The sequence below is a fragment of the Macaca nemestrina genome, chromosome 13 (assembly GCF_043159975.1).
Source record: "Macaca nemestrina isolate mMacNem1 chromosome 13, mMacNem.hap1, whole genome shotgun sequence".
Classification (NCBI taxonomy): domain Eukaryota; kingdom Metazoa; phylum Chordata; class Mammalia; order Primates; family Cercopithecidae; genus Macaca; species Macaca nemestrina.
Window position 1 is genome coordinate 120,481,734 of NC_092137.1, and position 24,833 is coordinate 120,506,566.

The 24,833-nt window shown below is 45.3% G+C and overlaps 2 protein-coding genes across 4 annotated transcripts in view; both read right to left on the bottom strand.

The window, feature by feature from the left end:
* The window catches only part of LOC105490061 (cyclic nucleotide gated channel subunit alpha 3), an 87,388-nt gene extending 75,908 nt beyond the window's left edge, over positions 1-11,480 (bottom strand). Inside the window, exon 1 of the mRNA XM_011755320.3 lies at positions 11,371-11,480. The gene's annotated coding sequence lies outside the window, so the exon portion shown is untranslated. The remainder of the gene's footprint in view (positions 1-11,370) is intronic.
* The window catches only part of LOC105490064 (von Willebrand factor A domain containing 3B), a 248,703-nt gene continuing 228,521 nt past the window's right edge, over positions 4,652-24,833 (bottom strand). Inside the window, exons 25-29 of one of the 3 annotated variants that reach the window (XR_011612122.1) lie at positions 24,266-24,403; positions 21,044-21,144; positions 11,779-11,995; positions 11,371-11,612; positions 4,652-11,053 (exon numbers count right to left, since the gene is read on the bottom strand). Coding sequence is in view for 2 of the 3 variants with exons in the window: in XM_071077304.1 (XP_070933405.1) it covers positions 11,437-11,608; positions 11,777-11,995; positions 21,044-21,144; positions 24,266-24,403 (630 nt within the window). In the remaining variant the exon portion in view is untranslated. Of the gene's footprint in view, positions 11,613-11,776; positions 11,996-21,043; positions 21,145-24,265; positions 24,404-24,833 lie in introns of all 3 variants that reach the window. The other 2 variants (XM_071077305.1, XM_071077304.1) reach the window with 2 other exon arrangements.

The window sequence follows — 24,833 nt, forward strand, 5'->3', positions numbered from 1 at the left end:
TGCATATACAATTCTTTACTGATAGGTCCTAAACTCTTTTCTTTTTATACTCTGCCATTCCAATACCCTCCAGTATCTATAGTTTTTGTTGAGAAGTCATCTGTAATCATGTCAATCTTCCTCTGAATATATTGTGTTCTTTTGTCTGGTTTCAGTATTTCCTTGTTAGCAATTTGACTATGATATGTGTGGGAGTAGTTTCTCTGTATTTATCATGTTTTGAGGTTCCTTAGGCTTCTTGAATCTATTAACATTTTCTACCACATTTTTGGAAGTTTTCAGTTATTTTGTCTCCAGTGATTTTTTCTTTCTTTCTCTTTTTCTATCTCCTCCTCTTCTAGGACTTCAATTACACATATTTTAAAATGCGTGAAATTATTCCATGAGTCTCTGAGGTTCTGTTGACTTTTCTTCAATACTCTTTGCCTTTTTTGTTTTTTGGATTGAGGAAATTTTACCAACCTATATTCAAATTCAGTGATTCCTCAGCCTTTTCCATTTTGCTGCTCAGTCTATTTAGTGTACTTTTTGTACCTTTCAGCTCTAGAATTTTCCACTTGCATTTTAATACCTTCATTTCTGTATTGAGATTATCCATTTCTTCACTGATACTCTTTCTTTTATTCTTTGTATATATTTATAGTAACTACTTTGATGTCTGCTCTACAACATCTGGAATAAATCAAAATTTTTATTGAATGTCTTTTATCATAAGAATAAAATGCATTTTCCTGTTTCTTTGCATGTCTACTAAATTTTGGTTCAAAATTGGACTACAGACAATATATTCTAGTGATTCTGGATTCTGTTGTGTTCATAAGGGTTTTTCTTGTGTGTATGTGTGGTTTCTTTTTTGTACACTTAATTTTTTATTTTCAATTCTAGTAGGCAGTCAACTTGCCTGGACTCAAACTGCAAACTTTTTTATCTTGTAATATGAAGCAGTTCACATCTCTACTTTGTTCTTATGGCTTCAAATTGCTGCTTTTATCCTGGCATCTTGGGTGTTTTCCCTATGCCTACATAATATAGTGGTCATTCAGGGATTTGGGCAGCTTTGAGGGCTCACTCCTTCAAAGATTCCCTTGTTTAAATTTCCAACTGTTATTCCAGCCTTGAATTCTGTCCCCTGCTACTTTAAACCCATAAGGCATTAGATTACTGCTGCCCAAGCTGCACATGGCTTGGAAATGCATTTCAGTTAAAAAGCAGCAAATACACAGACCTTTCTCTGTGCGGCTCTGTTTCTCAACAGTACATTCCTCTCTGGTCTCTGCCTAATTTTTTTTACAGTATTCCCTGGGTTCTCCCTTGTACCTGAATAATTTAGTGGCTAGCTATGAATTACGGTAAAGTTCCTACTTAGGTTTTATGATTCACTCTTACTGTAGTTTCTTGCTGCTGAGCATTTTCCTTTAAACTTCCACTTTTTTTTCTAGCCCTGAACTCTTTTTTCTGGCATCTTGAGCCAGTTAGACTATAGTTTTTTGTTGCCTTGACCCTGAAAGTTGGGGAGTGCCTTCAGGCCAGAATGTCACAAACTCACAATTCTTCCCTTCTCCAGTTGCAGTTTTAAAGAATAAGCTCTCCAGCAGCTTCTCTCTGTTCTTGAGCATTTTATTGTGCCTGTAAATAGCTGGTAACTTAAAAATTTTTTTTCCAGGTCTGTATTAGTCTGTTCTCATGCTGTTAATAAAGACATACCCAAGACTGGGTAATTTAGAAAGGAAAGAGGTTTAATGGACTCAAAGTTCCACATGGCTGGGGAGGCCTCACAATCATGGCAGAAGGCAAGGGAGGAACAAAGATGTGACTTACATAGAGGCAGTCAAAAGAGCATGTTCAGGGGAACTCCCTTTTATAAAACCATCAGATCTCATGAGACTTATTCCCTATCACGAGAACAGCATGGGAAGGACTTGCCCCATTATTCAATTACCTCCCACTGGGTCCCTCCCATGACATGTGGGAATTATGGGAGCTACAATTCAAGATGAGATTTGGGTGGAGACACAGTCAAAATATATCTTTCCACCCCAGCTCCTCCCAAATCTCATGTCCTCACATATCAAAACCAATTATACTTTCCCAACAGTCCCCTAAAGTCTTAGCTCATTTCAGCATTAACTCAGAAGTCCACAGTCCAAAGTCTTAGCTGACACAAGGCAAGTACTTTCTGCCTATGAGCCTGTATAATCAAAAGCAAGTTATGAACATAACCATTCCAAATGGGAGAAATTGGCCAAAATGAAGGAGATAGGGCAGTCAAATCTTAAAGCTCTGAAACAATGTCTTTTGACTCCTTGTCTCACATCCAGGTCATGCTGATGCAAAAGGTAAGCTCCCTTGGCCTTGGATAGCTCTGCCCCCAGGGGGGCTTTTCAGAGTACAGCCCCACATCTGGTTGCTTTTACAGCTGGTATTGAGCGTCAGTGGATTTTCCAGTCACATGGTGCAAAGCTGTCAGTGGACCTACCATTCTGGGATCTGGAGGATGGTGGCCCTCTTCTCACAGCTCCACTAGGCAATGCCCCAGTAGGGACTCTGTTGGGGGGAATCCGACCTCACATTTTCCTTCTGCACTGCCCTAGCAGAAGTTCTCCATGAGGGCCCCACCCCTGAAACAAAATTCTGCCTGGACATCCAGGCATTTCCATACATCCTCTGAAATCTAGGTGGAGGTTCACAAACCTCAATTCTTGACTTCTGTGCACCCACAGGCCCAACACCACGTGTAAGCCACAAAGGCTTAGTGCTTGCATCCTCTGCAGTATGCAGTAAGAGCTTGAGCTGTACCATTGGCCTTATGGCTGGAGCTGAAACAGCTGGGATGCAGAATGCCCTATTTGAAGGCTGCATAGAGCCGGGGTCCCTGGGCTCAGCCCACAAAACCATTTTTCCCTTCTAGGTCTCTAGGTCTGTGATGGAGGGCTGCCACGAAGGTCTCTGACATGCCCTGGAAACATCTGCCCCACTGTCTTGGTGATTAGCATTTGGCTTCTCATTACTTACGCATATTTCTGCAGCTGGCTGGAATTTCTTCCCAGAAAATGGGGTTTTCTTTTCAACCACATCATCAGGCTGCAAATTTTCCAAACTTCCATGTTCTGTAACATCTTGAATGCTTTGCTGCTTAGAAATTTCTTCTTCCAGATACCCTAAATCATCTCTCTCAGTTTCAAAGTTCCACAGATCTCTAGGGCAGGGGCAAAATGCTGCCAGTCTCTTTGCATAGCAAAGGGAACATTTCATCCAGTTACCAGCAAGTTCCTCATCTCCATCTGAGACCACCACAGCCTGGACTTTATTGTCCATATCACTATCAGCATTTTGGTCAAAGCCATTCAACGAGTCTCTAGGAAGTTCCAAACTTTCCCACGTTTTCCTGTCTTCTGAGTACTCCAAACTGTTCCAACCTCTGCCTGTTATCCAGTTCCAAAGTCGCTTCCACATTTTCAGGTATTTTTACAGCAGCACCCCACTCCTGGTACCAATTGCTGTATTAGTCTGTTCTCATGCTGCTAATAAAGACATACCAAGACTGGGTAATTTAGAAAGAAAAGAGGTTTAATGGACTCACAGTTCCACATAGCTGGGATAGCTGGGGAGGCTTCACAATCATGGTGGAAGGCAATGGAGGAGCAAAGGCATGACTTACTTGGTGGCAGACAAGAGAGTGTGTGCAGAGGAACTCCCCTTTATGAAACCATCAGATCTCATGAGACTTATTCACTATCACAAGAATAGGATGGAAAAGACCTGCCCCCATGATTCAATTACTTCCCACTGGGTCCCTTCCATGGCATTTGAGAATTATGGGAGCTATAATTCAAGATGAGATTTGGGTGGGGATACAGCCAAACCGTATCAAGGTCTTAAAATTGTTACCTGTAAAAGGATTTGCATGACTACTTAATATTGGCACATTATTGGCAGTTCTGTAAGTGTAGTTTGTGTGTATGTTTCTGAGACGGAGTCTCACTCTGTCACCCAGGCTGGAGTACAGTGGCATGATCTAGGCTCAATGCAACCTCTGCCTCCCAAGTTCAAGCCATTCTCATGCCTCAGCTTCCCGAGTAGCTGGGATTACAGGCATGCACCACTGCGCCTGGCTAATTTTTGTATTTTTAGTAGAGATGGGGTTTTTCCATGTTGTCCAGACGGGTCTTGATCTCCCAGTCTCATTTTATCCACCCGCCTCAGACTCCCAAAGTGCTGAGATTATAAGTGTGAGCCACTGTGCCTGGCCAAAGCCTAGTTTTAATTTGTATTTCTCTTATCATTAGTGAAGTTAAACATCTTTTCATATTTTTAGGTCTATCCTTACATCTTATGGATAGTTTATTGTCTTTAGCCTATTTTTCTTCCACATCTTTGGTCAGTTTTTCCCTTGAATTTTAAAGAGCTCTTTGTATTTTACAGACACCAGCCCTTTGTGTGCTATTTAGTGCAAATACTTTCTCTCCATTTGTCATTTGTCTTTTGACTTTGTTTATGGTGTCTTTGGAAATACATTTTTAAAAATAATTTTTTATCTAGTCAAGGTTAGCAACATTTTATTGCACCTGGATTTTGAGTTATAGTTGGAAAACCTTTCTCTACATTAAGTTATATAGGAATTCACTCATGTTTTCTTCTAGTACCTGTCTGCTTTTACTTTTTTTTTTTTTTTACACATTTAGGACTTTTATCGATTTGGAGTTTATTCTTGTATGTGGTGTGAGCCATGGATCTAATTTTATTGTTTTCCAATGCCTATCCATTGTCCCAGCACTTATTATTAAAGTTTCAGTGATTTGAGATGCCACCTTTATAATATACAACATTTCCAAATATGGTCAGCCGTCTGTATCCTCAGGTTCTGCATCTGTGGATTCAACCAACTGTGGATTGAAAATTACAGTATTCATGGCATGTGGAACCCATAAAGATGGAGGGCTGACTTTTTGTATCCATGGGTTCCACAGGCCCAACTGCAGGACTTGAGCATCTTCAGATTTTTGGTATCCAAGGGGTTCCTGGACCCAATCCTCTGAATACTGAGGGACAATTGCAGATAGATATATAGATGGATAGACAGACAGAGAGATGATAGATAGATAAATAAATAGATAGATAATATATATTATGTCTTTCCTGGACATTATTTTATTCCATCAGTCCATTTGCCTTTCCTTGTGATAGCACACAAGGAAATTTTTTTAACTTTTAAGTTCAGGGGTACATGTGCAGGTTTGTTACATAGGTAAATGTGTGTCATGGGGGATGGTTGTACAGATTATTTCATCATCCAGGTATTAAACTTAGTATCCATTAGTTTTTTTTTCTGCTTCTCTCCCTCCTCTCACCCTCCAACCCTCCGATAGGCCCCAGTGTGTGTTGTTCCCCCTGCCTTGTGTCCATGTGTCTTATCATTTAGCTCCCATTTATAAGTGAGAACATGCAGTGTTTGGTTTTCTGTTCCTTTGTTAGTTTGCTCAGGATAATGGCTTCCAGCTCCATCCATGTCCCTGCAAAGGACATGATCTCATTCTTTTTTATGGCTGCATAGTATTACATTGGTGTATATGTACCACATTTTCTTTATCCAGTCTATCACTGATGGGTATTTGGGTTGATTCCATGTCTTTGCTATTGTGAATAGTGCTGAAATAAACATACGCATACATATGTCTTTATAATAAAAAAATTTATATTTCTTTGAGTATAAAGCCAGTAATGGGATTGCTGGATTGAATGCTATTTCTGTCTTTAGGTCTTTGAGGAATTGCCACAGTCTTCCACAATGGTTGAACAAATTTACACTCCCACCAACAGTGTAAAAGCTTTCCTTTTTCTCCTCAACCTCGCTAGCACCTGTTATTTTTTTACTTTTTAATAATAGCCATTCTGACTGTTGTGAGATGGTATCTCATTGGTGCCACACTATTTTAAGCATAGAGATATCATAATGTTTTAATATGCTAATATAAGTTCCTCCTCAGAGTTTTATTTTTCAGTATTTTCTTAGCTACTCACGTTTCTTTTTCCATATGAACTTTGTTGACAAAAAGAATTAAACTCTGTAAAATATTTGTTGAGATTTATTCTGAGCCAAATATGAGTGACCATGGCCCATGACACAGCCATCAGGAGATCCTGAGAACTTGTGCCCAAGGTGGTCGGGGTTCAGCTTGGTTTTATCCATTTTAGGGGAGACATGAGACATCAATTAAATACCTTTAAGATATACAATGGTTCAGTCTGGAAAGGTTGGACAATTCAAAGTGGGAAGTTTCCAGGTTATAGGTAGATTTAAAAATTTTCTGATTGGCAATTGGCTGAAAGAGTTATCATCAAGGGAATGGAATGTGTGGGTTACAATAAAAGGTTGTTGAGACCAAAGTTTTATCATGCTGATGAAACCTTCAGGTACTAGGTTTCAGAGAGAATAGATTGTAAATGTTTCTTATCAGGCTTAAGGTCTGTGTTGATGTTAATGCTAGAAGGTATAATGAGGCATGTTCAACCCCCACTTCCCCTCAGGGCCTGAACCAGTCTTTCAGGTTAAACTTTAGAGTGCCCTGGCCTAAGAGGAAGGCCGTTCAGATGGTTGGGGGCTTATAATTTTATTTTTGGTTTACCACTTTACTATAAATTTTTCAAGCCTCATAAAACGTTTTCTGTTGTTTTTACTTGGATTGTGTTATAGTAATACATGAACTCAGGGAGAACTAACATCTTCATGATGTTCAGTCATCCTATCTAAAACAAGGGATGTTCCAGTCTACTTTTGTATCTTTCAAGAGTGTTTCAAAGTTTTTCATGCATTGGTTTTGCACATTTCTTGTTAAGTTTATTCTAGGTACAGTCCATGCTCATTATTTACAGATTCCATACTTGTGAATTCACCTACCTGCTGGTATTAGTCCATTCTCACATTGCTATAAAGAAATATTGGAGACTGGGTAATTTATAAAGAAAAGAGGTTTAATTGGATCATGGTTCTGCAGGCTGTACAGGAAGCATGGCAGCATCTGCTTTTGGGGAGGCCTCAGGAAGCTTCCAATTATGGCAGAAGGTGAAGAAGGAGCCAGTACTTATGATGCCAGAGCAGGAGAAAGAGAGGGCAGGGGAGGTGCTACACACTTTTAGACAACCAGATCTCATGAGAACTTACAGTACTCAGGAGGGATGGTGCTAAACCATTCATGACAACTCCATCCCCATGATTTAATCACCCTCCCACCAGGCCCTCCTCAAACATTGCAGATTACAAATTTTTTTTTCTTTTTGAGACAGAGTCTTGCTCCATTGCCCATGCTGGAGTACAGTGACATGATCTCAGCTCACTGAAACCTCTGCCTAACAGGTTCAAGCGATTCTCCCACTTCAGCACCCTCAAGGAGCTGGGACTACAGGCACGTGCCAACATGCCCAGCTAATTTTTTTTGTAGAGAAAGAGTTTCGCCATGTTGCCCAGGCTGGCGTTTAACTCCTGAGCTCAAATGATCCACCAGTCTTGGCCTCCCAAAGTGCTGGAATTACAGGCATGAGCCCCCATGCCCAGCGAGGGATTATAATTTGACATGTGATTTGGGCCGGGACACGAATCCAAACCATATCACTGCTAAAACTTAGTTGTAACCCCAAAACCAATGCTCAAAGCATGTTTGCAGACAGGTGCATGCTCACAGAAGTGAAAAAATCTGAGTCACCTACTGCCTTCTTGTTTTAGCTCTCCTACTGTAAACACGCTTATAGGGTTGGGCATGAGTATGTTAGTGAGTCAGCAACATATATTAAGAGATCTTTGAACAGAAACACACATAAAACAAAGTTATGTATTGATTAGTTGATGAAAATATGGTGACCAGAGGCCTGCAGGAACCTAATCTTGTATGTCCCCTAGGAGCAATGATTCAGTATTCAGTGTTAGATGCAACTTTACAGAATGTAACTACATGAATAGTGAGAATCAACTGCATTTTATTTTCTTTGTTGCTATTGTAAATGAGGTTTTTCACTATCAACATATCTTCTAATCGATCATGCTTTGTGTATACTGATTTCTATGTATTAAATTTATATCCATCTCACTGAATTCTTTTGTTTGGATTAGTGTTATTGATTCAGGTTTTTCAGGTGTTGTCTTTTCTCATGTGCAAACATCATTTTCCTTCTTCTTTTCCAATTATTATTCCTCATATTGATTTCTCTTGACTAGTTTTGTTGGCTACAACCCACCCACCTTTTATAAGGACAGTTTTTCCTCTATGCGGAACTGCTCTGAGTTGGTAATAGACTGTGTCATTGAGCTGTAGACTCCTACAGTTGGAAAGCAGCTGAGAAGTATGTAGATGACTTTCACTTGATGCATGGAATCTTTTTTACATCACTTAATTGGCGATCCAGTCTCTTTTTGCATATCTGTTCCCTTTTTTCTGAAGAACATCTTTCTGTTTCAAGGATTCACCTCGTACCCATTCCACGTAGTTTACATCTGGTTTTCAATCACTCCATTCCTATAGCAATCACCCATGGCCCCTGGCTTGTGATCCAGGCCTATTATACAGGGTGGCCATAAAATCTAGATACATAGGCATTATTATTATCATCATTATTACTGTGTGTGTCTGTGAGTGTGTTTAACAAATTGAACCCCCTTTATTACTTCTGGTATATGCTAAAAGTACAGATTTATTCAGCAAAAAAATCAAATGCACAAATCATCTGAGGCATTGAAAGCATCCAGGTGCATGTTCAGGGATTTATGAAAATGCATTAATGTACTATTGCCATTATTCTATAAAGCCAATTATCTTTAAAGGAGATTAAAATAATAAGAAAAAAAGTCTTTCATATATATACCATCAGTTGCCATTTCTAGTACTCTTCATTGTCTGTGTCATTCGGAGCTCATTCCAATTGGCTTTTCTCTCTTTTTTTTTTTGAGATGGACTCTTGCTCCGGAGTCACCTCCTGGGTTCAAGCATTTCTTCTGCTTCAGCCTCCCCTCCTGAGCAGCTGGGATTACAGGTGCAAGCCACCACACCCAGCTAATTTTTTATTTTCAGTAGAGACAGGGTTTCACCATGTTGGCCAGGCTGGTCTCGAACTCCTGACCTCAGGTGATCTGCCCACCTCGGCCTTCCAAGTGCTGGGATAACAGGTGTGAGCCACCACGTTTGGCCGGCTTTTCTCTTTATTATGGGTTATTTTCCTGCTGTTTTTCATGCCTGTCTTTAGGCCAGTCTTTGATTGGATGTCAGACATTGTAAATTTTACCTTGTTGGATGGTGAATATTTTTGCATCCCTATAAGTATCCTTGATCTTGGTTCTGGGACACAGGTATTTGGAAACAGGTTTGATCCTTACCAGGCTTGCTTTTCAGCTTTGTTAGGTTGGGACCATGGAAGTATTTAGTCAAATGCCAGTTTTGCTCCACTATTGAGACAAATTCCTGAATACTTTATCTGATGCCCCATGAATACTATTTTCCACTTTGGCTGAAGGAAACAGGAGATATTCCCAGCCCTGTGTAAACCATAGGAATTGTCCCTTGTAATCATTTTGAGTAGTCCTTTCTCTGGTCTTCAGTAATTTCCTCACAGCCATGCACTTATTAGCTGAAGACTCAACAGGGCCACTTTGCAGGTCTCCAGTGAGCTTTCTCTCTGCAGCTCTCTGCTCACCAGCCCTGACCCTGGTAAACTCCAGCTGCCTTGGTCTCCTCAGAATTCCATGTCCATCCCCTCATCTCACAGAGGCTGCCAGGCTGTGTTTGGGTTCCCTCTCCCTATGCTGCAACCTGGAAATGTCTCCAGGAAGCAACTGGGACGTGCACAGGGCTCATCACATTTGTCTATGAGCACCGTCCTTATCACCTGACGGCCAATGCTTTGGAAACTGTTGTTACATACATTTTAGCAGGTGTGTTAGTTGTTTTGGTGGGAGTGTAAATCTAGTTGCTGCCATTCTGTATTGGTTGGAGGTGGAAGTTCACCGTTGTAATTGCAACTTCCTCCATTACACTGAAGTAGGCACTATCATTGAACACATCAAGTGATGGCCTCGTGCACTGCAATGTAACACCAATGCAACTAGTATCGTATATATTTGCCCTGTAGTCATTTGTCTCTGCTCATACCCCACCACCAGACACCAGTGATTGTTCCAATAAGAGTGGAGATGAGGAGAGTGAGATGGGTACAGAGGGAAGATGACCACCTTCCAAGTGTCTGCTGGAATCTCTCTGGAGCCTGGCAGGCTGTCAGCACTCAATTGCTTGTTGAATAATTGAATGAATGTACGCAGGCTCACGTGCATGCTTGCATGAATAAATGAACCAATGCCTATGACTGGGTGGGTTTCTAAACTGGTCCACTAGTTCTCCAGACCAGACACCTTGCTTCCTTCAGACCTCGCTTCTTTCAGACCCTCATACCCTTCCTTCCTTCCAGGACACAACTCTCATTAGCGGAGACTGCTCCAGAGCTTTCCTGCTGGGAGGGAATGTCTGAGTTCTAGGACGCATGCTGCCTCCCACAAGCACTGTTCCTTGCCTTGTTTCAAACAGTTCCCTCACTCTTCAGTTCCTTCCTCACTGCATTATTGTTTTTAGCCTGATGCTGAGCGAATGTCCCTTTTTTTTTTTTTTCATATTTTTAGAAGTGGATTAGTCCTTTAATTTCTTCACCATAACCCTGGCTACTCCTAGCTTTCAGGAATGTGAATGCCACTATTAATTGGATTGTAGATTTTTAGAGTATCAGAACTCTGCCCTATCTGTTCTATTTGCAAAAAACATCCAATATTTTCCCTAATGATGACCTGTGCTCTGTTTTCATCTAGCCTCAGGGATCTTACTGACTAGCAAAAGGAAATTTGATGGAGCGATTTCATTTTTGAAGTTAGTAAACACAACTGAATACTTTCATATGTCATTGCTAAAATGTGTTCAGAGAAAAATGGTAACAAATAAACAATCCAACAATCCAATGGTTTTGAAATGTTTCCAGTGTAAGAGTTTTTATTCTGGTTTCGTGCTCAGTTAGAGTTACCTACAACAGACTACAGACAAAAATAATTAGGAAAGACTCAACGAAAATGTCAGGAATCAATACAGCAGGGGATGTTCGGTCTTGCAGATCTCAGACAAGTTACCGGGTCTGAATTTCAGTCCCAACACTGGGTGACAAAATCTCTAATTTAGATGTGATAATTAATTTAAACAAGATTGCCGGGTTGGATCCTGACTACGCTGACTTGTAAAGAATTGGAAAGTCAGAACCAGTGTGGTCAAGCGGGCAGGGGAGGCAGCAGGGACAGAGGGGAGAGGAGTTTACCACAGACGGGGCAGGCGCGCGCGGCGCGGAGGGCGGCCTTACCTCAGCGGAGGGGCCGGCTCCAGCGTCAGGGCTGAGGGCTGAGCAGCCTGGAAGAGCGCTGGTCTCTTAAACGCCGCTGCCACCAGACGGCCTCAAGGTGTCTCCGGGCCCCTCCTCAGCCCTTGGCTGCTGTGGGTGGCTCGGAGGGTTCCGGGCAGGGCTGCTCCAGGTGCAGGCGCGGCCATGATGCCGCGGCTGTGGAGGCCTCGCCGCCCGGCCGCGGGGAGGCGGAGCTGGGCTGTCTGGGGAAGCGGAGATCGCCATTACTTAAGGATGTAGGGTCTTTTGCTGCACTGGAGCCTAAACAGGCCCAGAAGCTGGAGGATGGTGTTAGGTGCGCCATTCTTGAAAGGGGTTTCAGGGTGTTCCTGGGATAAGCCACGTCGTGTTCCCCCCCATCACCCACACCTCGGGCTCGGGGTGTGTCCCAGGGCGGGACCCGTGGGAGCTGGTGCCGTGGGAGGAGCCGTCCGAGTCCGAGGGCGCCGCCTGCTGGAGAGGAGGCTGCTTGGCGGGCCTCTTTTTCCCCCTGGGCTTCTCCGCTCTTGGCTCTCCGGAATCCTGCGTGTCCGCTTCTTTTAGTGGCCAGAAAAGGAAAGCAGAGTTCCTCGTCTCCACATCCTCTCTAGAGACAGAGAGAGAGATCGGGGTTACCCTGTCTTGGTGGCTGCGGGATCTACAGAGATGTCCAAGCCATCCCCATGGCTGCTTCTCAGCTCCTCTGCCCAGGTCCCTCTTCCCATGGAAAGGAGTCTCTGGAGCACTGCGCACCCAATGCTTTAGGCTGGGTTTAGTGCCGCTCAGTTCATTTCCACGAGCCTTTGGTGTCTGGGAGCCTCCCACGGCATGGAGAACTTGAATATACGGACCCGTCCTGACCAAGCCAGTGAAGGAACAACTCCCAGCCCAGAAGCCCCTGGAAACGCCTCAGCATAGACCTGTGTCCGCCCCAGGGAGATGAGCTTGGCCCCATCACAGCCCAGTTCATCCCTGAACTGAAGCTTGTACATCAGATATTCTTTCACACCCTGAGTTTCTCTAATGACTCCAAGGTATACTATCGGAAACATTTTCCCAAATGTCCAAAATGGTATGATTTGTAATGACACTGAACTTCGGAATGACTATGAAGTCACTGAGCTAGATTACTATTTAGAAAATGCGCTGACAAAGCTTCTTTACCCAGAAGTGCTGTCCTTCAAAGGTAGCGCCTTGGCAACACCATGACCTCATTCCAGCCATGCCTCCGTGGCTCACGGTTTTGGGAGCTCACCTTTTTTCAGGGCCTTCAGGGTAAGTTAAGGACACCCGCCGCCTAGTGTTAAACCTTATTTTGTTCCCGTAATCAGTATCAGCTATCTTGATCACCCTGCCTTCAATCTGAATAATTTTTTGTTTTGTTTTTACTCCGCATAACTTCTATTACTGCTTTGGATCCTTCTGGAAATTGTCAGGGAAAAAACAAAACAATAAAGTGGAAAGAGAGCTTTTGTTATTTCCAAATAGAAAACGCCATCATTCAAATCCCTTGTGAAAGAATCAAGATTCATTACACATGATAATTTTCAAAGACTGGCTCAAAGACTCAGGAGAGAATTCCCAAGAAAGATGAAAACATTGGCCTGGGCGATAGCAGTGACATTGAGAAAAGCCTTTCTGGGATCATCTTTAAATCTGAGGCCAGCGCTCGTGTGGATGTATAGGTTCTGTGATAGCAGGTTCTGAGAGACTTCTAGGAATCATGTTTCAAGGTTGCATTTACCACCCCTGCTCTGTGAAGTCTAAAATCTTATCCATCACATTACCCTCAGCTATCCCTCAACTTGCTACAGCTCTCCAGAGAAGAATAAGTTGATACATTCTGTTTCTTTTTCACGTTTTTTCTCTATTTGCCATGAATTACTATCCATGATTACAGTTCAGTCCCTAAGCTATGATCTCTCAGAAAGAGGAGCGACAAGAAGGGGATGTGAGAAGTGGAGAGATTTTCAGGCACTAAAGGCATGGAAAGAACAAGGTAGGGAGACGCCTACCCACCCGCCTGGAGGACTCTGGGAAGAAGAACAAGAGAGACCCAGGAGCAGCGTGTGGACAGCCCTCACCTAGGGGACTGGTCACCCAACTCACCAACCACCTGAATAATGGAATTCTAGTGAGGCAAAAATGAAACAAGAGGTGTCACTGTCATGGAAAGGTGCAGATGACATATTGTTAAGTGGAAAACACGTCACACAAAAGAATGCACATTACATCTTCATTTTTGTTATGAAAATTGTGAATCCGTAAGGATGACCGGAGCCCTTGCATTAAACTGTTCACAGTCACCCTTGGAAAATGAATTCCAGTAGAGCTGTCACTTTCTTAACATTAAAAAAAGTTTGCAATTGTCATACAGGATAAGGAGAAACAAATACAGCTTTTTGATATAAGCTGATATGAGCTTATGGTGAAATAAGAATCACCACAGTGGGGAAGACACTGTAGAAGGACCTATAACAAGGTAAAAATGGTGGTTACTTTCGAAATGTGGGACTATGGGTGGTTTTTGTATTATTTCTGCTTGTTTTTAATTTAGAAATGTTATTAACTCTGCATTACTTTTGGAATAAGAATAAAGCAGCACAAGTCATCACGATTAGTACAAAAAGCAGGCAGAAGTTTTGATAAAAGTCTTAAAGCAAATACCGCTTGGCTTCTGTATTTCACACTCCAGGACGGCTGTGGTCAGCCAAGCTCAAGATCTTTCACAAGGAAGTGTCTCCTTATGGGAGGGGTAGGAGCAAGAGGCAGGGTGGGTGTGAATCTGATGTGAAGGCCTCAACCCCACCCCTGTGCTCACACACTTCCCTCTCCTACCTGACCCAAGCCCACTCAGTGGAAGGGGGAGGGCCGTCAGGGTCCTGAACTCCAGCCAGCGGCGTTCTCCACCAGCACTCGTAGAAAAGACTCACTGAGTGGCTTTATTTTCCCCAGTCTCATGCCCAAACAGAGTTCAATTGAGTTGGGCTACAGATCTGGTTGAATAACATGATCAACCTACAATAAATATGTGCGCCTGTTCAGAGCAGGGCAGCCAGGCGCTGTGCTGGTTCCACTTCTGGGAAGAAAGTGCTGAGTGTCCACTCCATGTCCTCCTGGGGTCAGAACCCACCCCCTTCCCTGGATGAAGCATTGGCAGCTTGTCAGTAATCCTGCTGGATCCCTGAGGTCTCGTTTGTATTCTGCCCTCAGTGTCTCTCTCTCAGCAAGGCTGTCTTAGAACGTAAAGAACAAGAGGACCCATGGAGCAGGCACCAGCAGATGTTTGATGAAGACCGGTGGGGGGCTTTCGACCGCTGAAGGGGCGGAGAATGAAGAGCTGGATAAGCAAAGGCTGTCGCTATCTGAATTGCTACCGCTGGCCCTGAAGGCTGGCAAATCTCTGTGTCTCCTTGTGTCCCCTTGTCCCATGTCCTAGGGCACCACCACGTGCCTCCTGAATGTAAGCAGTGGCATGTGTCCTTCTGAATTACATAGGACACTCACAGACAGGGTTTGTTGCTGAACTGCATGTTTTTCAGCGCTTTGTTCCAGCGTAAGAAATGGGGCTTCTACTCCAACCGGAGGGGACGGAGGGAGCTAATGACATACAGAGGCCTAATGATTTCAAATGCACAGACGCCTCTTAGGAGAAAATCGTCAGGAGTGACCAGGCGAGATTAAGGGCAGTGATTCATCTAATGTAATGTCAGAGGCAGTGCTGAATCTTGACGTTTCAATCAATGACTTAATTTCACTGACGTCAGGAGACAATGTGAGTCCACAACACTGCACGGGGTCAAGGGAGGAGCGTTAAACACTGCGGACTGTATCGTTTCCAATGGGACATACTCCCAAATCCAATGGCTTCATGGAAAGTTACTCAACCACTCAAAAGAGAGATAATGAGAGGCTAATACTTTGTGTAACAGGAACTGGGGGGAACAGGGGTTGACCAGAGATCCAGACAAACCCCACCTGGCCCTGGGAGGGTCTCTCCTCCTGCCAACTCATACACAGCCATGTCCCCAAGACCACACAATGACCCTCAAGCAGCAAGAGAAGAACACGCCTCACCTCCAGGGCCCCAGAACCCAACAGCTTCCTCCAGATGCCTGACGGTTTCACTGGAGCACAGAGGAAATGCTGAGTCCTATTTTGCTTTCCTGGTATCACATTTGGAATGTTATTATTATTTTTTTAAAAATAAATCATACTCTCTCTAAAGAGACTTTTTTTTTTTTTTTTTTTACAGAGTCTCGCTGTGTCGCCCAGGCTGGAGTGCAGTGGTGTGGTCTCGGTTCACCGCAAGCTCCAGCTCCTGGATTCAAGTGATTCTCCTCTCAGCCTCCTGAGTAGTTGGGATTAAGGGTGCCCACCACCATGCCTGGCTAATTTTTGTATTTTTAGTAGAGGCGGGGTTTCACCATGTTGGCCAGGCTGGTCTCGAACTCCTGATCTCAAATGATCTGCCCACCTTGGCCTCCCAAAGTGCTGGGGTTACAGGCGTGAGCCACCGCCCCCAGACAAGAGTCTTCTTAAGGAGGAGTCTTGAAGGTAATTTGCCCAAGCCGTGTGCTCTGTTAAGGGTGAGGGGAGGAAGGATTCCAGCTCATCTGGGAGAGAGTTCTAGCTAGTTACGTGGCACCAGGTGTGTGCGTTCAGTTCAGGTGGCCTGAAACCCCAGCCTGTGGGTGGTTGAGTAACGCCTGCTACAGGCACCTCTTCTGCACTGGAGAACACCAGCAGCTGGAGCATCAGACCCACCAGGTACCTCCCCCTGCCCCGGCCAGAGGCCACAGCCCTCTGATGGGAACAGACGACAGGGGAGGCAGCCAGGGAAGGGCTTGGTCTGTGAGTCCCCTGCCCTGGCAAGGCGAGAGGATGCCAGATGGAGGAAAATCCCCCTGTTCTGCCTGCTTCTTGTAGTTATTGAGAAGGACCACATGGGAGAAACTACACGTGTGTTCTCAAACGGAGGAAGTTATAGACAGGATAACGACTATTCTCCCTCAGAAAAGACATCTCTGATGCCATGGAATGTAGCAGAAAGCTCAGGGAAGCTCCTGAAGGGAAGGGAAGAGAAGGGAAGGGCAGTCATTTCGCTCCACTGGACACATTGTCTTGAAAGACACGCCTCTCAGCTGTGTGTCAGAGAATGCTGTCGTCATGCTGCAAAGGAAAGAGAAAATCTGCACCCGCCTTGCTGGTTTCACATTGCAAATATGGCAATACCAGCATCCGCTCCTTGAGGAATGTGTAGTCTGGAATTTAGCAATATTGATAACGTATTTTATAAGCCAACCTTGTTTTTTTAGAAAAAGTCTTTAAGAATCATTTAGGTGTCAGATTTTAAGTTGAAAATGAAAATGTGCATCAGCTTTTGCCGTGTTCAATAGTTTTGAGCCCTTCAGCCTCCAAACGCCTTTCTTCCTGCCTTTCACTGTGCACCGTCCTCACTCAGAAGCCAGAAGAGAGACCTGCAGGAAAGGCCCCCGGAAGGAAGGAAAGGAGGATGGGGGGAAGATGGAGGCTGTTTGGGCCCAGGTATCCCTTGTCTTACCCTGCAAGCAGATAGTTATAGTAAATTCGGTATTTAAAAATTAAATTTAGTCAAATAATGTTCTGTTGGAGATGTAACCTACAGTACATGTCTTTAACAGCCTGTGAAGAAAGCATCAGGATTTTTTTAGATGGCCTCATTTGGAATGTAAAAAGTAAAGTAGAGGTTCCTCTTCAAAGACTTTCCTCCCCATCTAATTAGGAATAAATAGTAACTTCTCTTAGAAGCAAAATGTATTCAAAGACCTGTGTTAACATTCTTAAACATCTGCTAGCCGTAATAAAGAAATCAATGTACTTTATGTTCTTAGCTCCCACAATGTAGCCTAAATACTTGCCCTGGCACATATACACACACACACACACACACACACACACACACACACACACACACACACACACACACACACACACACACACACTTGCTGGTCCAAGTCAGCATTAGGTCATAGCCTGTTCCTCTTCCTTATCTGAAGGTGTTTTTACCTTTCTCAGCATTCCACAAGTTACTTCCTCCTTCCTTTGTTCTCCTCTGCCTTTGCCTCTTTTAAAAAGTTCTAAGTTGTTAGCCAATCGGGACAAATACAGAATGTGAGGCCCCGTTCCAGCCAATGGAAACCGGACATAGCAGGAGGGTGGGCACAACAGGTTATAAATGACCCTGTCTCCTTTGTTCGGTGTACTCTCATGGCAAAACTGCTGGCGAGTGTACCCTTTCTGCAGAAAGTAAAAATGGCCTTGCTGAGGAAATTATGTTGAAGTGCTATTTCTTTACAGCACCAGGGAACAAGCATTTCTAACAGGAATAATGGTGTGAACCCTCCCTAAGGAACACATTTGTAAAGTAAGTGAGAAAGAGCTCCTGAGCAAAGGACCTACCAGAAGGAAATCCCAGCACAGATACAAAATCAGACCTACACCTTTATGTTTGTACTCGCTTCTGCTAGCCCTGATGATAGAAACAGAGACAGGTTAAGCTCTGAACTTAGTAGGTTGAATGTGAACTCTGCTTATGAGAATTAAACTAGTCTCTTGCTCCCACAGAGGCACCAAAACAAAAAAGAGTGGAAATTACGATGGGGGATGAGGGAGTCAATGAAGACTTCCGCTGTGTGAAACCCAGAAGCAAAAGTAGACAATTCACAGTGAGGAGCTTTAAGTAAGGCCTGGGGAAGATAGAAAACAAAGGCTTTTCTCGACATACAAAGATTTGCATTTTCATTCTAAAATAATGGTTGATAACATTGAGTTTGGTGAAAATGGGTAATACTTAGATACATCAGCTCATATTCCTTCACAAGGAGCTGTGATTTGGACATCATAGGAAACAGAAGCAGGACCCACAGGGACCATTGTTGGGGTAGAAGTTTGAGACGAACAGAAAATGTCCTGCTATTTTAAATGAAGTATCAACCCATCTAGACAAAGAATGGAGAATTGCAGCACATGTGTTTGATAATGATAGCTAAGGAAAGGCTCTCTGGAGCCGCACACCCCTCGAGGAGCACTGCTGGGCATCTGCTAGCATGTGTCTGTATATACTGATTTGTTCTTCAGATAGTCTTTGGGGGCATTCTGTGAGCTGGTCTCTGGCAACAGGGATTCAGAGGCAGATAGAGCCTGTCCCCTACCTTCAAAGACTTGTGCCTACAGAGTCCAATGCAAAGGAAATTTTCTTTAATGGAAACCTCTACGGACTGCAGTGGGACCACCTCACTACCTGGGGGTGCTGGGGTGCTGGGACATCGCATGGTGGTGCTGATGTTTGAGCTCAGTCTTGGAGTTCCTCAGGTGGCCAAGGGCAAGGAATAGCTTTCCAGGGAGAATACTTAATCTGGTGAAGTCACAGAGACCTGAGAAAGCATGGTGTGGGCAAAACCTACATGTAGCTTAATGTGGTTAGTATGTAGAAGGCATTGGCAGGTTAGCTGGGAGTGGCTAGGGAAAAATGAGGTAAGGTAGGCAGGTCTGGGCCAGACCAACAAGAAGCTAAGCTGAGATAAGAAGGGGTGATGGGGATGGGGCTCTGAAGGATTTTTAAGTGGGGGAAGGGACACAGCCAGATTTGCATGTGAGGAAGATGATTCTGCTCAGCCCTTATGGTGAGTGACTGGGACTGTGGCAGGAAAAGGCCGGAGGACATGAGCACTCCTGGCCAGTTAGGATCCCTGTAACCTGGAGACCAAGGGGGTGTGGTAGGTGAGGGACAAGCAGCAGCCAAAGATGACCACCAGATTTCTGGCTGGACAGCTCCGTGACTTGTGGGTGAAAGGGTGAACTGAGATGGGGAAGCCCGAGATGGGAGCAGGTTTGTGGGGAACTGTGATTTCAGTTTCAGATGTGCTGAATTTTTGAGATTCTGTACACTCAGGTGGAAATATCCAGTGGGTGGTTGGAAATGTGCTAACACCTGCCAGACAATTACCATCCCCAAATCTTCACACCACCGTGATCCTGCAGATGAGCTCACAGTCAACGAGCAACCACAAAACTAATGAGGGCAGGGCTGGGATAGAAACCCAGTCTTGGGTCCAATGCGCTTCCCCCTATAGTTGCCTGCCATGGCTGCACCTTGCAACCAGCTGGGGGCTTTCAGAAAACCCACCTCCAGGCCCACTCTCAGAGTCTGACTGTGACGCACAAGCACAGGAGAGCAGGCTGGGTTGGAGAAGGAGACATGGGGTCCTTAGCGCAGAGGGAGTCATGAAGGCAGTGGGTGGCAGTGAAGTCAGAAAACCCAGCGAGGTGGAGCAGCAACAAGCCTCAAGAGGAGGGGCTGGGGCAGAAGGAGGGGCTGGTGGTGTCCAAAGTGACTGCAGGAACAGACTCAGTCAGTGAGGGCGGAGCTCACTGGTTCAGGCTCATGAGAGGTTCAGTGTGACCACTGTGGAAGGAGTTTCTTGGAGGGTAAGGGTGGACGCCAATACCCAAGGCTCAGGAGTGAAGAGGAGGCAGGAGAGTGGGGATGTTGAGTCTATCCGATGGTGCATGGAGACTGGCAGTGAAGGGCAGGGAGCATGCTGGATCATACTGCGGAACCAAGGGAGTGGTAGTTATTCAGGAGTGTGTGTGTTTGTGGGTGCTGCGTGTGTGTGAACAGGAGGTCAACCTGTGTACTTGCTGAGGCTCAGTGAAGAGGAGCTAAGGAGAGAGGTGAGAAGAATCCAGGGATCACTGATGGATCCAGGACCCGAGGTAGCGGAGGATGGGCCTCTGGAGCCCAGTGGACAGATCGGCCTGGGGTGAAAGGAAGGACACTGATTCTTTGACATCAGGGGCAAAGGCAGAGACTTCCACAAGCCCAGAGGTGGGAGATCAGATGTGGAGGGAGAGGATGTCTGATGGTTCTATGACGAAGTAGAAGGTAAGGCCATCGGGAGAATGAAGGTTAGCACCCAAAGACAGCCTGCAAGCTCTAAGAGAAACTGGAAGATGTTTCCTGGGTCCTCTTCCCCAACACTAGCTCAATATCCATCTTCATCTCTTTTTGTATGGCCTTGACTCCAAGGTCATGGCTCCATGACCCCAATTTTGATGCCCCTCATTGGCCCCATGGATTTGAGTTTGTGTTTGCTCTGCAGGCCACCCCTTTCCTTTTGCCTTGGCTACCTTTAGTCTACCTTTACAGCTCTTAGCAATCCTGCTGCTTCAGCTGAAAATGTGTTGACTCCACTGCAGCCCCTGGAAGCTATGCCCCCCAACACCCTGAACTGGCTACAGGCAAGCCAGGGTCAGCCCCTTGCTCCCACCTCCCAGCAAGGGGAGAGGCAGGTAGGTGACTGGACCCAAATGCAACTTAATTAGAAGGCTTTGAATCTTTACAAATAAAAGATTTCATGACATATTCATGAATGCTTTTCTGAAGGGTCAAATCATGTTGAATTTGAGATGAGAACCAGATGGATGAATACACAGTGGGTGAAAGGTGTGACGTTGAAGGGATAATAATCACAGAGCTACATTTTAAGTAGGACATTCTCCATCTCTGCTTTTCTTCCCTAGTATTTAGAGGTCATGGATCTCTTCTCAAAAACAGATTAAAGGTGCAAGGACATAAATTAATATTCAAGAGAGAAAAGTTGAGTACACTTACACTTCTGTATCCTCAGGAACTGGGGGTGACTTTATGTGAGAGCAAGAGACCGCATACTTATTTTGGCTGATCTTAATAAGTGCACTCCGAGGGCAAAATTCCTGTAATAGCACCAACAGAGTTCACTCAGTTTAAATCAGAAATGTCCACCATTCAGATATAATTTTATTCTAGCTCAACCCATTATAATAGCTTCTAGTCATTATCCTATTCAGGGTGACACTTAAAAGAGCAGTTTAAATTCAGAGCCTCACTTGATAATTATTTGCTGAATAAAAGTCATCAGAGTCCTCTCTGTCATTTCTCCATATTCTGGATCAATTGCCAAGTGTACCCACGTAAGACACACACACACACGTGCACACACACGTGCACGCACATACACCTTCATATAACCACCTTCCTTTCTATCTTTATTTCAGCCTTTGGCCACCACTTTTGCTGACTAACCCACCTTCAGCCTCTTCGGGTCTCCCCAAGTCCCTATGAGAACTGTCTCCAGTATCCTTCCCCACCCCCCGACGCTGCCCCCACCACCCTCCACCCCCGGCATGCCACTCTAGCCTCCAGGGCCCCACATCCTGTAGGTAAATTCCAAGGTCCTTTCCTGGACTCTGCGGCTTCCCCTCAGGGATCCTAGGTCAACTGCCTCATCTGTCCCCACACCCTAGGGCATGCCTGGGGACATCTCTTAAAACATCCCTCCCTTTCGCAGTTGATATGCCCAGAGTTGTCCCACACGCCAGGGAGAGGAAGGCTCTGCCCTTCCAGATGCTTCTCTACTGCTATCCAGACAGCTTCAGGAAACTCCATTTTCTCCAAGGGGTTTTTTTCTGGAGTGATTAGCAGACACCTCCTTCTCTGTTCGCCCTGTTGGGTTGGATACAGGGCTCCAGTGGCCGCTGGCTCTGACGGCCTTTCTCCTTTGCCCTTAACCCTAAACTTCATTTCCCACGCCCCTCTCCCTGATGGAACTACCTCATGCCACAGTCAAGGATGTACTGGATATTTTCATTCTGTATTCTAGGTAGCTGGGCACGGTAGTTTAAAGGGTAGGCCATGGAGCCAGATTGTCTGCATTCAAATGCCTGCTCAACACACCAGGTGTGTGCTTTAACTTCTGGCTTCAATTCCTTTTCTGGAAATCAAGATAATAATAGTCTCCACCTCACGGTGTTCTGAGGATCCAAGGGTCCGCTCTGTGTAAAGCGCTTGGATTGGAACGCATGGCGCAGAGTAAGGTCCTAAGAACCAGCCACTGTTACCTGGCGTTTTCCTCACCAATCTAGTTCACTTGTGGGTCTGTTCTCCAGGCATGTTAAGTCATCCATGAAAACAATGTCATTTTCCATTAGGAATGTCGTTCATTCAAGTAATTTAAAAAACAATTGTGAGACCGTTCTCTTCATCAGGGGCTGTGCAGGGAGGGACAAAGGTGAACAGACGTGGTCTCTGCCTTTAAGGGTTTAGAGGCTGATGAGGAAGCCAGTTCGGCAAGAGCAGTGTAGTGGACAGGAGGGCCTGAGGGCCCTGCAGGAAGTCACGATCAGGCAGAGTCTTTAGGGTGACGGCAGTTTAGGGGAAAGGAGATGGGGGAGGGCAGCCAGGAAGAGGCAAGAGCCTGGGACTCGGAAAAGCCCACCACATTCAGGAAGCAGTGAGCCTTCCACGTGGCTGGAGGTCAAGCTCACGGAGCAGGCTGGGGCCACACAGGGGTCCGGGGGGATTCTCCCTGAGCGTGACACGAAGCATGTGTGTGGGTTGGGCAAACGACATCATCAGTTTTGTAAACTGATACAGAATTCTTCTAAAACTTTTAGAAAAATTACGTAGAGAAATATATAATTAAGGAAGGATTTCTTAAACAAACACAGACAGGGCGGAAGGAGAAGAGGGATACATTTGACCATATTAAAATTGAATGCTTCTCTGTCAACAAAAATTCCAAAGTTAAAAGACAAGCAACAGACTGGGGAAAACTGTCGGCTGCATATATTACCAAGAATTACTACCCGGAAGACACGGAAGAAAAGACAAACGCCCCGACAGACAATACAGACCCTTAACAATTATCCGTCCAATGAGCAAATCAGTCTAGAGGTGATACAGTTAATGGAGTCATTCCCACTTGCTGGCCCTGGGCAGTGCAGGAGGAAGGGATCTGAGTGATGCTACCAACCTCTGCAGCCACATCATCACTGCTGGTACCTAACACATGCCTGCCAGACACACAGACCTTCTACATCTTCTACATGTCTTCTCCTCAAGCCTCACAATCACCCCGTAGGGTACACATAGATATAGATATCGATATGTAAAGAATTCATTTTATAGGTGACCAAACTGAGTATCGGGGGTGAAGCCACCTGCCCAATACAGAGCAGAGTGAACGTTCAAATAATTCAAACACAGGTTTCTTTTGTTTTGTTTTGTTTTTTAACTGTAAATCCTGCGTTCTTTTCATTCTCCTCCACTTTGTCCCCATTTGCCCTTCTTAGTCTCCCAACTTCTGCCAACTCTGGAGGTGGTTCCTAGGTAAGTAGGAGATGGGGAACCAGGTAGTGGCACCCCAATACAGGGGACGCAGAGGAGAAGGAGGCACTTGGGGAAAGGGAGTGCACTGGCTTGCGGAGTGCGAGATGCCTGTGCTCACTCGGAGGGAGTGCTCCAGGACGACCCAGCTAGAAGCACAGGGCTGGAGCTCAGGGCAGCAGCGGGGCTGGCACTTCTGGCACAGAGGAGGTGTCCAGAGATGGAGGCTCACTCCGAAAGACAAAGGGAGGAGGCAGAAGAGGATAGCGCTGGGAGGGGCCCAGGAGGTGCCCAAGTCTGCAGGGCCAGCAGGGGACCTCAAGGCAGGGGCAGAGGAGGAGGAATAGTAGGACAAGGACGAGGAGGAAGAGGAGGATGAGGACAAGGAAGATGGAGAGCCAGAAAGAGTGGTGCTCCAAGACCCTAGAGTGAACCTGCCTCTCCGTCAAATGCAAAGCACGGTTCAGCCGTGGAAGCCAAAGGACGGCACAGCACAGGCAGCAGAGGCCACGGCCACCTCAGTGAGGGCAGGGTCTGTGTGGCACAGTGGGCAGGAGCCAAAACACAGGGAGTGGAGAGCAGGGCAGCAGATGCAGCCAGGGAAACCATTCCTCACGAAGCCTGGCAGTGCCAGGAAACAGCTTGGCATTGCCCGGGAGAAAGTCTTTTTCTAAATGAAAATCTACTTACTCTCCGGTTGTTACACTTCAAAACCGTGTAGAATTTTTCTGTGGCCTCATGCTTATTGGGAAGTGCTATGACAATGGCAGGGACGTAGAAGTCAAATCCTCTGGGTATCACAATTTTGGCAAACACATAATCTCCAACCTGCAGAGGAGAACACAGAGCAAATATTTTGCTTGTGGATTGTACAGACAATGTTAATAGAAGCTTGTTTTTTTTTTTTTTTTTTTTGAGACGGAGTCTGGCTCTGTTGCCCAGGCTGGAGTGCAGTGGCCAGATCTCAGCTCACTGCAAGCTCTGCCTCCTGGGTTTACACCATTCTCCTGCCTCAGCCTCCCGAGTAGCTGGAACTACAGGCGCCCGCCACCTCGCCTGGCTAGTTTTTTGTATTTTTTAGTAGAGACGGGGTTTCACCGTGTTAGCCAGGATGGTCTCCATCTGACCTCGTGATCCGCCCGTCTCGGCCTCCCAAAGTGCTGGGATTACAGGCTTGAGCCACCGCGCCCGGCCAATATAAGCTTGTTTTAAAACACTACAAGGCAATTGGCAGGTACTGATGCTAAAATTCAAATAC